We start from the raw sequence: 13842 nt of genomic DNA, 5'->3' as shown, positions 1-13842 counted from the left end.
GCCCCTGTAGGCGCCACCGCCGGAGCCGGGAGCTCCATGGGCTTCTCCTGTGCGCCGCCGGGTGTCTGGCCGAGTCCAGGGAGCCGCGGCGCCTCGTGCCCGGGAGCCATCGCTGCGGCCCGAGGCCGGGGCCCGGGTCGGGGACTGCAGGGGGAGGCGGCGGCGGCGGGAGCCTCACCGGGGGCCTGGGACTGGGGAACTGCCTCCGACTTCACGGTCAGTTGGGAGGCGGAACTGGGGCTGGTGGAAGCGCCGGGGCGAGGCGGGAGGCGCGGGCCGGGCCGGGGCCGGTGGACGCCGCGGAGAGGCGCGCGGCGCAGTGTGCTCAGGGCCGGAGTTGAAGTAGCAGATCGTGTGCGTGTGAAGGAGCCGGTCATGTGCGATCGAGAAAGAGAGAGAGAGACCCTGAGGGAGGGAGGGGACTTCGTGATCGGCCCGGGGTAGGGAGGGGGGCTGTCTCCTCGCCCTCCCCTACCACCTTGTCCCTGCATCTCCCTGGTCCCTGGGATGGATGAAAAGAGGAGGCGATGGAGCCGCTTTCGGTGGTTCTTGGTGGGTAGGGTCCGGACCAGGCGTGAGTCCCGAGGCGTCCCCACTTCCCCTCGGGGATCCTCCTCTCCCGTCCTCCGCTCTCGCTCTCTCGGGCTTACCTAACGCTGACCCAGGACTTTGCAGGATCCCCTTGTCCCGGGCGGGCGGAGGAGCGTCTTGGTAACCGGCGCTGGCGAGCGGCGCAGTGCCCAGGCTTGATGGGGTGATTCTGGGAGCTGTGGACAGCTGCTTGGAGGGGTGTGTGTGTGTGTGTGTGTGTGGAGTGGGGGTGTTGGGGGGGGGGGGAGTAGAGGAGAACAGCCCAGGCGATGGCCCATGGCCGTATAGGACTATGGACCTTGGATATCCAGAAAGGATACCTGCAAGGTGAATATGGGGTCACTGAAGGAGCCCATTAAGGCGGGGCAAACAGGGGTGGTACAGATTTTAAAGGAGCCATGTAGATGAATGCAGGAAAGTTAACCAAAAGAAGCAAAGAGGGCATCTGGTAACTTTTCCAAATGCACCCCCTCTTTTTAAAATTCTTCACCAGAGGACATGCCTAGGGAGAGGAAGGGGCTTAGGGAGGGGAAGAGGAAGAGAGAAACATCTGTGTGTGAGAGAACATCCATCCCATGCCCTGCGCATGCTCCCTGCGCAGGGATCCCAGCCACTTGCCCTGATCAGTGATGGAGGCAGGTGTATAGACGACGCCCAACCAACCCACCTGGGTCCAAATGTCCCTTTTTTTTTTTTTTTTTTTTTTTTTTTTTTTTTAAGAATCTTCTTGTTTTTCAAAACAAGATGGCTTGGTCGTCCAAAAAGTGGTGTTTTGCAGACATTATCTTCACACAGATCATAACTGTTGGAGCTTACTATGGATGGGCTTTGGGCTAGCTTTGGAACCCTAAGACAAGCGAAACACAACTTCTGCCCCTGCTGCTCCCCAGGCCGGGGAGGGGGGGTGGGGGTGGGGGAGCAGCTCTAGGGCCAAAGTAGCCACAGAACATGGTGGTTAGGAGCTGTGATGGTGGCGCTAATGAGCACAGTAGGATAGGGAGGTGGGTCCGAGGAAGGTGCAGAAAGAAAACACCCTCCCACATTGTTAAGCACTAAACTGCCGAGCCCCCAAAATACATAGATGATCACTTCTCGGTAGACTAGACATTGGTCGTTTCTTATGCCTCTACATAGTAGTTCTCTACAGGAGCATCTCCAGGGAAGACAGCTTGCAGGGCAGGACTTGGCCCTCCAGGGAAATTGAAAAGGTGACGCTGGAAGGGTTTCCTTACTAATGAAAGCAGAGGCTCCCCACCTGTTGTGGCACATGGATGCCTTGGAGTGTGGTTGGACGCCTGGATTCCACGCGAGGAACTCTGGGATGAGATAACAAGGGACTGCTGGTGTTAAAAGGGGTTTTGTGCTCGAGATGGCTCAGAAAGGAGAGACCCTGGATGTGTAGTCTTAGTAGCTAGGATATCTAAGAGCACTGAAGATTTAAAAAGTGGAAGCAAATGGACAGATCAGAAAGTCTGAGTTTGGATACCATGGAATCATCTCTATATAAAAGTCTTAAAAAAATATAGAACATCTCTGAACTGTTTCCCTGACAACTGACTAAAAGTTCCTTGATGGAGAAGGGTTGGCAGTGTTTGCTAAGTAATATTATGAATGATGTCAGACATGTTAGTAGGCTAAGTAGGTGAGAGGTGGAAACAGTAGAATGTTCATTCTGAATTCTCTACTAAAACAATGACACCTTCCCTTATTGTTCTACTTCAGTGCCACCGGGACATTTTCATCCCATTTGTTGTGATAAAGCATTAGACATTTAAAAAAATAGATTTTTTAATTGATTTTAGAGAGGAAGGGAGAGAGAGAGAGAGAGAGAGAGAGAGAGAGAGAGAGAGAGAGAAATACCAATGATGAGAATTATTGATCAGCTGCCTCCTGCACGCCCCCTACTGGGGATCGAGCCTGGGTTGCGGATGCTCTATCCACTGAGACAAACCAGCTAGGGCAAGCATTAGAAATTTTAAAAACTCATAAATTCAGAGTTCTTTTTTGGTTTATTGAAGCAATTTAAAGAATTTATGTTAGCCAGAAAATCAAGAAGCCAGGGATAGCACATTCCATTAAACCAACTAATTTTCCCGTCACTGTCAGATTCTTTGGGGAGCACACTGTTTTATAGGTCTGTCTATTCTAAATCTCTGCTCTATTAATTCTATTTAACACAAATTTACCTACTGATTATTATGTGCCAAAACTGTTTTAAAACATAAAGATTATCTGACTCAGTTCTCAGAGTACTATGAGACAGCTACTGTTAATCTCTGTTTTACAGATTGGGGTGCAGAGAGGTTAACTGTCTAGACCAGCAGTCACCAATCTCTCAGACCTCTCGGACCACCAATGGTCCCTTGGACCATCTGTTGGCGACCACTTGTTACTAGAACAAGGTAGTAAGTGGCAGAGCCAAGGTTTGAGACCAGGTAATCTGGCTCCCATACTTGTACACCTAACCACCCCTTTGTGGAGTCTGCCCCCAGGCCCCATTACATTCACGGGAGTATTTGCTGAAGGAGGCCTTTGTTGGTCATGGAAACACACCTTTTCCCTTATCTGAAAGGCTGAGCAGAGCTTAACCCGAAGCAGCTGAGGAGAGCTCTCCACAGCAGAGCGGGCCGATGGATGTGGTACAGAGGACTGAGGTAGGCTTGGACACCCGATTCCAGCCGTGTGCTTTATACCAGGACAGACTTCTCAAAGCTCTTCAGACAAGCAGGAAATAGTTGTTTGCATGCTCGTGAGTAGTGTGCTCAGGGCCCGAAGAGGTAAACTGAGAACACACGCCTCCCTAAGAGAAGTTCCGGACCTATAGCTGGAGAGCCCGGCACTTGAACTAGTGCATGAACAAGACAATAAAGGCAAATGCTCAGTTGAGACTCGGGGTAATTAGACAAGAGGCCAGCCTATAATAACGTGCTAATTGTGCTGGCCAGGCATCAAGGGCAAGAGGTAAGGAGCTGCTGCTATCCACCAGCCGGCAACAAAAACCTAGCCGAGGTTCATTAAAGCAGTAACAGCCGGTCTCAGGAGCCCGGGGCAGAGTCCGAGGTGCTGAAGCTGCGGGAAGCTCCCACAAGCCCAGCAGAGGAACAAACATTTAATTCCCAGCCTTTAAAGAGGTAGCCAAATGTTAAGTCTTTTTCCTTTGCATTTTCACAATTAGCTACTGTTTTCTCTGTAGATCTGTTTCCTTTAAGTGCTATGCATTTGTTAGGCCTGTACTTTGTCTTAAAGAATATTCAATATAAGTAACTTGTCATACTGTAGCCAGCAGGCCTGTGTCTGTCTTGCTGATCTAGAAATTATAACTTACGATCACACTGATAGAAAAATTGATAGGAATACATGGACAAAACTTACTCTCAAATAGAGGAAGGGTCTTCACAAGTGGGTTTCATTTTGAGAGGGTGGCAGGGTGCTTGCTTTGTCTTGCATCGGGGCACATGTGAGAAAAGGGGTCCCATGTGATCAGCAAATCTGTAAATATCTAAACACATACACACCCTGAGAGCCATAGAAAGTAACAGAATCTGAAGTAGAATAGGGGAGTGATGTCAGGATATTGACCTGTTGGGAGGGAAAAAAGAGTCTACTTACATACTCCTCTCTAGTTACTTCCCCTTTTTGCATTTTTTAATCCTTTGCCTTCCTCTCTGGAAGCAGATTTCCAGAGGCACACGGCCAGGTCTTTTCTGGCTGTAAAGGTGAGAAGGCTCCATTTGCATGCCCCACCCAATAGTCATTCAGCCAGGAAAACCACATCTTTTCACAGTCTTCTCCAAACTGGAAACTTCCTGGTGTGTGGAGACTTGGCGATTGGACTCTGGACCTTCTTGGTACCTGAGGCCTGAATGTCTCCTCTGCAGGGTCCATAGGACGGAAAGCCTTTGGATGGAATCGATTTTTCACCTTGGTAAAATGGGCCTAGTGGGACAAGTCCAGTCCCGTTGCAATAAGTTTTCACTTTGCTATGTACAAAGTAGACATTTCTAAGCCAAGTAGTAGCAGGGAATCTAGAAAGGCAGGTTGGTTGGGAAGATAAGGATCTATGGTGGCAAGACAATTGGGCACCCACGCCAATGATCTGTACTTTGCCACTAACTAGTTTTGTGACATAGAGCAAGTCAGTTAACCTCTCTAAGCCTCATATTACCCTCAAATGCATCTTACCAGTTTGTAAAACTTAGAACAGATCCCATATGTGCAAATATTTAAACATTGAAAAACGGTCATGTTTAACTTTGGATTTTAAGGCTTCTCTTTTACCACTTTGTAAATGTGATGTATTTTGATAGTGCTTTTCAACTCTGACAAAAAAATAAATGAATGTACAAAAGGAAATGGTATGTTTGATTGAAAAACTGAACATGTTCAGAAAAATTGCTAACACAGATAGATTTTTTTTAAAAATATTGAAGAATGGGGAAAGGAATTTAAGGGATGCTTTTGATAAAAATTATAAAAATCCAAGAAATTAACAAAGGAAACATTGAATTTGTTCCAGAGAAGAGAGGAGTCAGAATCTCAGCCCTGAAGAAGGAGCCCAAGCAGTCAGCTCCATCTTCCCACTTGGTTTATAGATGAGGAAGCTGAGGCCCAGGGAGGGTAACTGTCTTGCCCAGAATCATAAGGTAAATGACTGGCAGGACTGGGAGTAGAATTCTGGCCTCTTGACTCCACGCCATCTTCATTCTGCTTGGCATAGCCTCCCAGACAGAAGAACTCATAGAATTTACTCTGGGTCCTTTGCCCATTTTTTAATTGGGTTATTTGTTTTTTTGTTGCTGAGTTATATGTGTTTTTTATATATTTTGGATATTAACCTCTTATTAGATATGGTTTACAAATAGTTTTTCCCATTCCATAGGTTTTCTTTCTCTTTGTTGATGGTTTCTTTTGCTGTGCAGATTCTTTTTAGGTTGACGTAGTCCTACTTATTTTTTATTTTATTTCTTGTGATTTAGGTGTCATATAAAAAAAAAATCATTACTAAGATTCACGTCAAGGAGCTTTATTCTTGTTTTCTTTTAGCAGTTCTCATGGTTTTAGGTCTTACATTTAAGACTTTAATCTATTTTGAGTTAATTCTTGTGAGTGCTGTAAGATATGGGTCCAGTTTCATTCTTTTACATGTGAATAACCAATTGGCCCAGCACCATTTATTGAAAAGACAGTCTTTTCTCCACTGAGTATTCTTGGCTCCCTTGTCAAATAATAGTTGACCAAATATGCTTGGGTTTATTTCTGGACTTTTGATTTTGGTCCATTGATCTATTTGTCTGTTTTTATGCCAGTGCCATCCTGTATTAATGACCACAGCTTTATAGTATAGCTTGAAATCAGAAGTGTGATGCCTCCTACTTTATTCTTCTTTCTCAGGATTTATTTGGCTATTTGGGGTCTTTTGTGGTTTTATGTAAATGTTAGGAGTGTCTTTTTTTTTTTTTTTTTTTTTTTTTTTTTATTCCTGTAGAAAATGCCATTGGAATCTTGATAGGGATTGCATTAAATCTATTGAAGGCTTTTGGTAGTATTGTCATTTTAACAATATTAATTCTTCCAATCTATGAACATGGGACACCTTCGCATATTTCTATCTTCTAATTCTTCCAACAGTGTCTTATAGTTTTCTTTTTTTTAATACATTTTATTGATTTTTCACAGAGAGGAAGGGAGAGGGATAAATAGCTAGAAACATCGATGAGAGAGAATCATCGACCAGCTGCCTCCTGCACGCCCCCTTACCGGAGATGTGCCCGCAACCAATGTACATGCCCTTGACCGGAATTGAACCTAGGACCTTTCAGTCCGCAGACCAACGCTCTATCCACTGAGCCAAACCAGTTTTGGCCAGTGTCTTATAGTTTTCAAAGTAGAGGTCTTTCAACTCCTTAAATGTACTCCTATTTTATTGTTTTTGACAGAATTGCAAGTAGGGTCAATTTCTTAATATCTTTTTCGGATAATTTGTTATGGTATAAAAATGCTACTGATTTTTATATGTTAACTGTGTATACTGCAACTTTATTGATATCATTGAATAGATCTAACTTTTTTTGGTTTATTCTTTAGGATTTTTTATATAGAAAATTATGTCATTTGCGAAGAGACAATTTTACTTTTTCCTTTCCAGTTCAGATACTTTTTTTCTTACTTGATTGCTCTAGCTACGACTTCTAGTACTATGTTGAATAGGAGTAATGAGAATGATCACCCTTGTCTTTGGTCCTGATCTGAGAGGAAAAGCCTTCAACCTTTTGTCATTGAGTATATTAGTTGTGGGCTTATAATATATAGTTTTATTAGTTGTGGGCTTGTAATTTATAGTTTTTATTATTTATTCTCCTCTTCATCATCATCATCATCCCACAATTTCTAGTATATTGTGTTTCCATTTTAGTTTGTCTCAGGAAACTTTTTAATTTCTTCTTTAATTTCTTCTTTGATCCCTTGGTTGTTCAAAAAGAATCCCTTTGCAAAACCTGGTATAGTTACAATAACTTCTCACTCTCTTTTCTAGGTCTTTTTTTCCTGATCCCTCCAAGCACATTTGTTGTTTGTTCCTGAAAAAAAAAGACCAAGCCTTTTCTGGGTAATGTCCCAAAGGCTGCATGTCTGAATGTGGTACCATGTGGTGTCGGTGCTATTTTTAACATCCTTAGGTGGGAACCTTTGCTGTTGGTCTCTGTCTAGCATGCATGGGCTTTCTCTCAGAAAAAGCAGTGTGATCGAACTTGGCCCCACAGGAAGTGTTCCTCAGCAGAAGCAGATTTTAGGGACTCAATCTTAGGGTGACCCCTGGCTAAAGCATTACAGCTCTCCTACTTCCTAAGTTAAATCAGGATCACTCTTCTAAATGGTTGGTGTTCAGCCAGACCCCTCCCAAAAACTTACAAAGGGTTCCTGTACTGAGTATCACACTCATTGACAAAAATTAATTGGGTAGGTAGGTCAGTAATATATTATTGCCTTTATAAAAATTTTCCTGCTGGGCCGCAGACTCCCTAGCAGGAGAAGGTAATGCAGGCAATGGCAGTAAAAGCAACTAGTAGATCCCATTCATTAGAACTAGAGAGGAAGTAAGCAACCTTCCTAACATTTTATAACATCAATTAACTCCTTGAGCTTCTTTTATTTTTTCTAGAGAGAGAGGAAAGAGGAGGGGGGAGAGAAAAATCGATCAGTTGCCTTCCATTCCCGCCCCAATTGGGGATCTAACCCACAGCCGTTTGGTGTACAGGACATCCAACCAACTGAGCCACCCAGCCAGTGCTTGAGCTTCCTTTTTTTCCATCTGTAGCACAGGCTGGGCCAGCCTTTGGAAGAGGTCAGCTAGCCTAGTGGAAATATGATCCATGAAAGAGAATGGTCATATAGGTTCCCAGTAGCCAGAGGGAGGAAAGTCTACTTAGAGGGCATTTCTTGTTTGTTTGTTTGTTTGTTTGTTTGTTTTTAAATCACAGCTTGGAGATCCAGGCCTTCCCGCTCGCTTTAGAGATGAAGACAAAGCTAAGTTGAAGTGTGACTTGTCCTCAGTTCCATCAAATGTGAGAGGGATAGGAAGTCGAACTCCCGTTTCCTGCTTGGGCGTTCCTCCTCTGCTCTGGGTGGTGGGCAGGGGGCGAGGGGAGGGGAGGGAGGAGAAGCAGCCTTGTGCTATGCTCAAAATGCGGTCCATGGTGACAAGCAGAGCTGGTTTTGAATTCCGGCTTTACCACTCCCTCGCTTTGTATGACCTTGAGAACATTAACCAAAACCTCTGCACCTCACTCTGTATCTGTCCAGTGGATAATAAAAGCTACTGTGCCATCGTAAGAATTAAAACGAGCTGCTTTCTGAGTCCGCAGTCATAATAGCCATTCAGTTAATGTCGGGGTTCATCTCCATTCCTGCAGACAGCACTGCTTGTCTTGTCTAAACTGATGCTTTAGACTAGGGGTGTCGAACTCAATCAGAGAAGGGGCCAAAATCTAAAATCCAGCCTAAATCGCGGGCCGAGTGGTTTACTGAACAGTCATAAACTGACAATGTCATAAACTGACAGCGGAGTGCAGTGATGACAGTGCGGTGTGGGCCACATTGCAAGGCCTGGCGGGCTGGATTTGGCCCTCGGGCCTTGTGTTTGACACATGTGCTTTAGACAAAAATCTCAAATGGACTTGGATTTTCTCTTATGTAAAACAAAAGTTTGGCTGAAATGCAGTAGGTGTTCTTTGAGGCTCCTTCCCCCTCTAAAGTTCTGACTCCGATCGTGATTGTTTTCCAACCGTTAATCTTATGTGTGGCCTTGTTTTAAAGTTGTCTCATTCATCTTTCTCATTGTTGCAACACATGGAGCACATTTATAAAAAGGGAAAGGAGAATGTGTTACCCAAATGAGCCCCGATGTCTGTATCACACATGGTATCATCCTGTATGTGGGTGTGTGTGTTTTTTAATAGTTCTAGAAGCTGGGAGGTAGGAGAGGAGCCAGTAGTAGTAATTGTAGGAACTGTTAGCCTGGCCAAAACCAGACTTGGTTCTGAAATGAAGACCACTGTTAGGAGCCCCAGTGGGTACACGCATGGGTTTTATAAGAAGGTGACCAGTTACAGTCAAAAAGGCAAATTTAACTTCCTACTTCCTGGTTCCCTCAATGAATTTTATTGTCTTACAGAGTTTGGTTTGGGGGCACAGGGTTTACGTTTAAATTTTTGTCGGAGGTAAAGTATGACAGACAGGAGGCAGGAGGGAGAACCAGTGTAAGCTCGCTGGTAAAGCCAGAGCACTCTGCCTGTCTGGGCACCTTCCTTGGCTGGCAGGTGGTGATGCAGACGATAAGGCCCTTTTCCTTTGGACCACACCCTTTGAAAAAACGTTTAGTGACTCACTCTAGACTTTTTATGAGGCATTTCAAGCAGTGAATTCGTGGTTCATTCATTGTTTTTCTGAGAATCACCTAAAATGGGTATAAAATGTATAGTTCTTTTGGATTCTTACAACAAATTAAGATAATTTTAGCCCAGATAGATTAATTTCCTACTTGATCAAATTTGTTTTTAAAGCCCATCTGTTCTTTGAAGTTGTGTGGCTGGCCTGTGAACACTGATACTTTAGTCAATTCCTTGGATATGGAAGAATTTTAAAGAGGCAAATACCATATTCTTAAGACCACAGGATTTATGCCATAGGTTATGGATGTACTCCTTAGGATGAATTTCAAGGGAGAGTTACGGGAGAAATAGCAGAAGAGACGCTGCCTTCTCTCAGTGGGCCTGTTCAGTTACGTGATTATTTACTGAGTTAACTAGTATAAGGTAGTTTAGGTGCGAAGCCCATGTTGGGGCAAGTTCAAGAGGATACCAGATCCCCTCTTCCCCCCTCAGCAATCCAACATGATAATAGATGTATTAAAATGTTAAATATTCATTTTTTTTTGAGTATTTGCATTATTCTATTCTCTAAGCCAAAGGAAAATAATTACACCTGATTTTGAGTTTATTAAACCAGCCTGTGTGTAAATATTTCATATGGCTACCCCACCAGCACCTCCACTCTGCCCCCCAGGCCCACTTACTCCACAGCCTCTGTCTAAGTGGTACGCTTCCCCTGGCTCCATGCCCGTGAGACTCCGCCCCCTCAGAAGTCCTGGCCTTGAAAGTCTGTGTATCTCACTTTTGAGTTTTGGGGTATGTGTTTGTTTTGGGGGATACTGTTTGCTCTCTGTTGTGCTACTCACTAGAAGCCTATGTTTTAGGATTATTGTGGGGTGTGTCTGTCTGATTTACATATCCACTCATTCAAATACTGATTTGAGCATACACTCATGCCAGATACCAGGCTACAAAGCTAAACAAATGGGACTTTCAAGTTAGCAGGGGAAAAGCCAGTAAGACTGGTCTTACCAGATTGGCATCTGGGAGAGGACCGAGCAGGGCAGCACACACACATTATTGTCCTCATCCTCGGGTGTGAACCCCTGCACAGTTCCCTGCATGTAGTGGCTGCTTCGTGAATGTCTTTGTGAGTCAGATGGGATTGAATGAAAGGCATGTTAGAAAGCCAGCGGGCAAGGGAATGGGATGAAGGAGCTGGGAGGGCACTGCCAGAGCTGCCCCCTGAGGGCAGGGGAGGCTGGCAGGAGTGGTATTGTGGGTTGGGTTCCGGGGTGCGCCAGCCTCCTTGTGTGCCTGCCCCAGAGGCCTGAGCAGCCAGTTCTGAGCAAGGACTTGTGGGGGGTGGTCCATGCCAACGAACCATCCCTCCACCCCAAGGACTGGAGGAAAAGAGTGAAGCTTGCCCTTTCTGTGGTTGGGGGCAGAGTGAAGGGAATGTGTATCATTTGTTTCAAGGTGGGCTCCCCCTCCATATTTCTCAGGTTTTCATTTGGCTAATTGAATAAAACAAATGGTTATTGAAGAGCTACTTCCATTGCCTTTGGAGGCCTGGGGGCTAAGGAAACCTTTTTACAGCAGTGTGCCGTGACTGCTTTTGATTGGGATGTTTAGAAACTAAAGTGTGGGCTGGAATCTGTCCTTCAGTCAACACTCAGTGCAGCTCTGCCAGGCGAGCCCTGGGCCGGGCGCTTCCCGGATCACAGGTTCTCACCCACCAGTGAGGGGGGGTGCGAAAACAGAGCTCCCAGCGCACTCTGTCCCACACTGTTCAAGGCGGAACATTCTGGTTCCCTGCTTCATGGTCCTTCTTGGTGCACCCCCCCATCCAGAATGTGGCCCAGCCCTGGAGTTAGCAGACGCCTCCACGAGGTGGGCCTGGGCTCACAGACGGAGCTCATGCATCTTACTCGTGCACGTGTGTGATGGACACGTGGTGAGAGGCTGCTGTGTGCAGGCACCGGCCTAATGGAAGGACGGGGCTTCCAGCCCACAACCACTGAATGTGGGAGAGCATTGCGGGCGTGCCCTGCAGGCCTGCTGTCCAACGTGAGTGCCCTTGCACAAACGAATCTAACAAGGCCTCACTTGACTGCCTTCCTGCCCACAGCCAGTTAGCAGCAGTAAATAGAGGGCATGCTGGGAGGATTGGTAACTCTGGGCACATAATGACAGCAGCGGGAATGGAGGGGGAAGACAGAGAACCTTACGGAGGAGATGCTGCGGTGATAATGGTCTGAACAGGCCACTTGGTGTGTAGCGGCAAGCCCAGTGAGTCCCGTTCCCCCTGGGGACATGGCTACCTAACATACTCCCGTAACTAATGTTCCTGGTAATGACTCGCAATCCTTCCAAATAAATGGGTGGGCATTGTGCCTATGACAGGAAGTAGCCAGTTACCTGGCAGATTTACTGCAGGCATCCTCTCTGGATATTCAGTCATTGGAAGCGTAATTCAGTCACTGGAAGCATCTACACATGAGCATTGCTCTAAACTTTGTTTCCAGTGGCCTCCATTTCTGAAAACCACACCATTTAGGCTCGCTGAAGGGCAGTTTGATGGAGCACAGGGGGTATGGCGAGATAACCCTCAGGCTGCAGATGGCTGCGGGTTATGCTGCCACAGGCGTGGGTGGGGCAGTGTGGCTGTAACAGATCATCTCTTTACACCCTGCTCTTCTGCAGAAGCAGGGGTTGGGGTGGATCACTTATTTACCGGGTAGGGCAAAAATAGGTTTGCAATTGTGAGGACGAGAAACACAGTTTATTCTTATGCTATGAGTTACTGTATTATTCTCTGAATGACCAACTGTAAGCTTACTTTTGCCCCACCCTGTGTTTGGTGACACGGACACTCCCGCCTCATTCGGAAAGGTCGTTTGGTCCCATCAGCTTGATGACAAGATGACACCAAATGTCTGGGTCTTCTCTCTTCCAGATGCCAGTATGGACAGAATAGCTGATGATGCTTATCCCCAACCACCACTTCCGAGACATTGAGCGGAAGCCAGAATACCTGCAGCCGGAGAAGTGCGCTCCGCCTCCCTACCCTGGCCCTGCGGGAACCATGTGGTTTATCCGCGATGGCTGCGGCATCGCCTGTGCCATTGTCACCTGGTTTCTGGTCCTCTACGCGGAGTTTGTGGTCCTCTTTGTCATGCTGATTCCATCCCAAGACTACGTGTACAGCATCATCAATGGAATTCTGTTTAACCTGCTGGCCTTCTTGGCCCTGGCCTCCCACTGCCGGGCCATGCTGACGGACCCCGTGAGTATGTCTGGGCTTGTTTTGACCAGCCCACTCTCTCCTTCTCGGGCCCTGCTGTGGCCACAGCCTGCATGCTGCCTGACCTAGGAATGTGGAGAGCAGGAGGGAAGTGGACACAGGTCCCCCTGCAGAAACACGGTCTGCCTCAGCCTGCTTGCCGGGGTGAACGGCACTGTGCGTACACGGGTGTGTACGTTGCTGGGGCAGGGTTTGTTCTGGGGGAAGCGTAGCCTCTAGTGAGAAAGGTGAGTCACATAGCCATCAAACCTGGGGCCAGGTGAGGAGCAGAATGCATGCTGGGAGCTGAGTCAGGACAGGGCTTTGCAGCATAGACAGGACGGGAGCTTGAACTTAAAGCCATATCCCGCTCCGGGAATGTGCACGGGAGTGGCCTTCCCTTGGGGGGAGGCTCATCCTTCCTGGAAAGCGGGGCAGGCCTGTGTCCGGCCACAGCCAGTGCCTCCTGGGGAGCGTCCGTGAGCGAAGCAGCGGTCTCCCCGGTGACTTAGCTAAGTGTACCAGCTGTGCGAGCGGCTGCTGAATGCCAAGCGCCCTGGTGTTAGATCCTCCCTTCCTGTCCATCACCGCGCAGGGAAAGCTGGAGTGCGTTATGGGATGAGACCTCTGGGGCTTCATTGTTCAGATGAGTGTGTTTAAATTAAGAAGGGAAAGCACTCCGAGTGACGGTGGCGGTGGCGGTGGCTGTGGTCACACAGATTTCCGTTCTGTGCGCTCTGGGGAAAGCTCAGGACAGATGCTGGGTCCCTTCTCCAAGGACTCCGGTTCCTGCTGGTTCCGGTGGTGGATTGTTCATCTGCCCCGAGGGAAGGCCTCTCCCAGCTCAGTTACTGCAGCAGCCGGTGCGGACGGTGCCTCGTCTTACACACGTGTCTGGGGAGATGGCACACCGGCAGGCCGGGCGCAGTGGAGAGTGGGTCTGGGCTGGCATTGTGCGTGGAATGCCTAAGATGTAGGGCGGGTGTGGGGTGTGAGGGGCAGATTGCCATTTTACAAGGATCACTCTGGCAGCAGTGAGGGAGGAGACCAGGGCGCCCCGAGGATGGAATAACAGGAACGGCACATTTATCAAGTGAGAGG

At 47.2% G+C, this 13842-nt stretch overlaps 1 protein-coding gene across 9 annotated transcripts in view; it reads left to right on the top strand.

Moving 5' to 3' along the window:
• ZDHHC3 (zDHHC palmitoyltransferase 3) overlaps window positions 1-13842 on the top strand; it is a 36920-nt gene continuing 23078 nt past the window's right edge. For 6 of the 9 annotated variants that reach the window (XM_084903241.1, XM_084903239.1, XM_084903244.1 and 3 more), the window contains exons 1-2: window positions 79-216; window positions 12415-12744. In XM_084903241.1, the coding sequence (XP_084759367.1) occupies window positions 12439-12744 (306 nt within the window). In that variant the 5' untranslated portion in view covers window positions 79-216; window positions 12415-12438. Of the gene's footprint in view, window positions 217-5107; window positions 5235-12414; window positions 12745-13842 lie in introns of those variants that run through there. The other 3 variants (XM_084903245.1, XM_084903247.1, XM_084903240.1) reach the window with 3 other exon arrangements.

The sequence above is a fragment of the Pipistrellus hanaki genome (genome assembly GCF_964339955.1).
Source record: "Pipistrellus hanaki genome assembly, chromosome: 13".
Lineage (NCBI taxonomy): Eukaryota > Metazoa > Chordata > Mammalia > Chiroptera > Vespertilionidae > Pipistrellus > Pipistrellus hanaki.
Note: the sequence above shows the minus strand (reverse complement) of the source record. Positions and strands in the feature narration are given on the sequence as shown.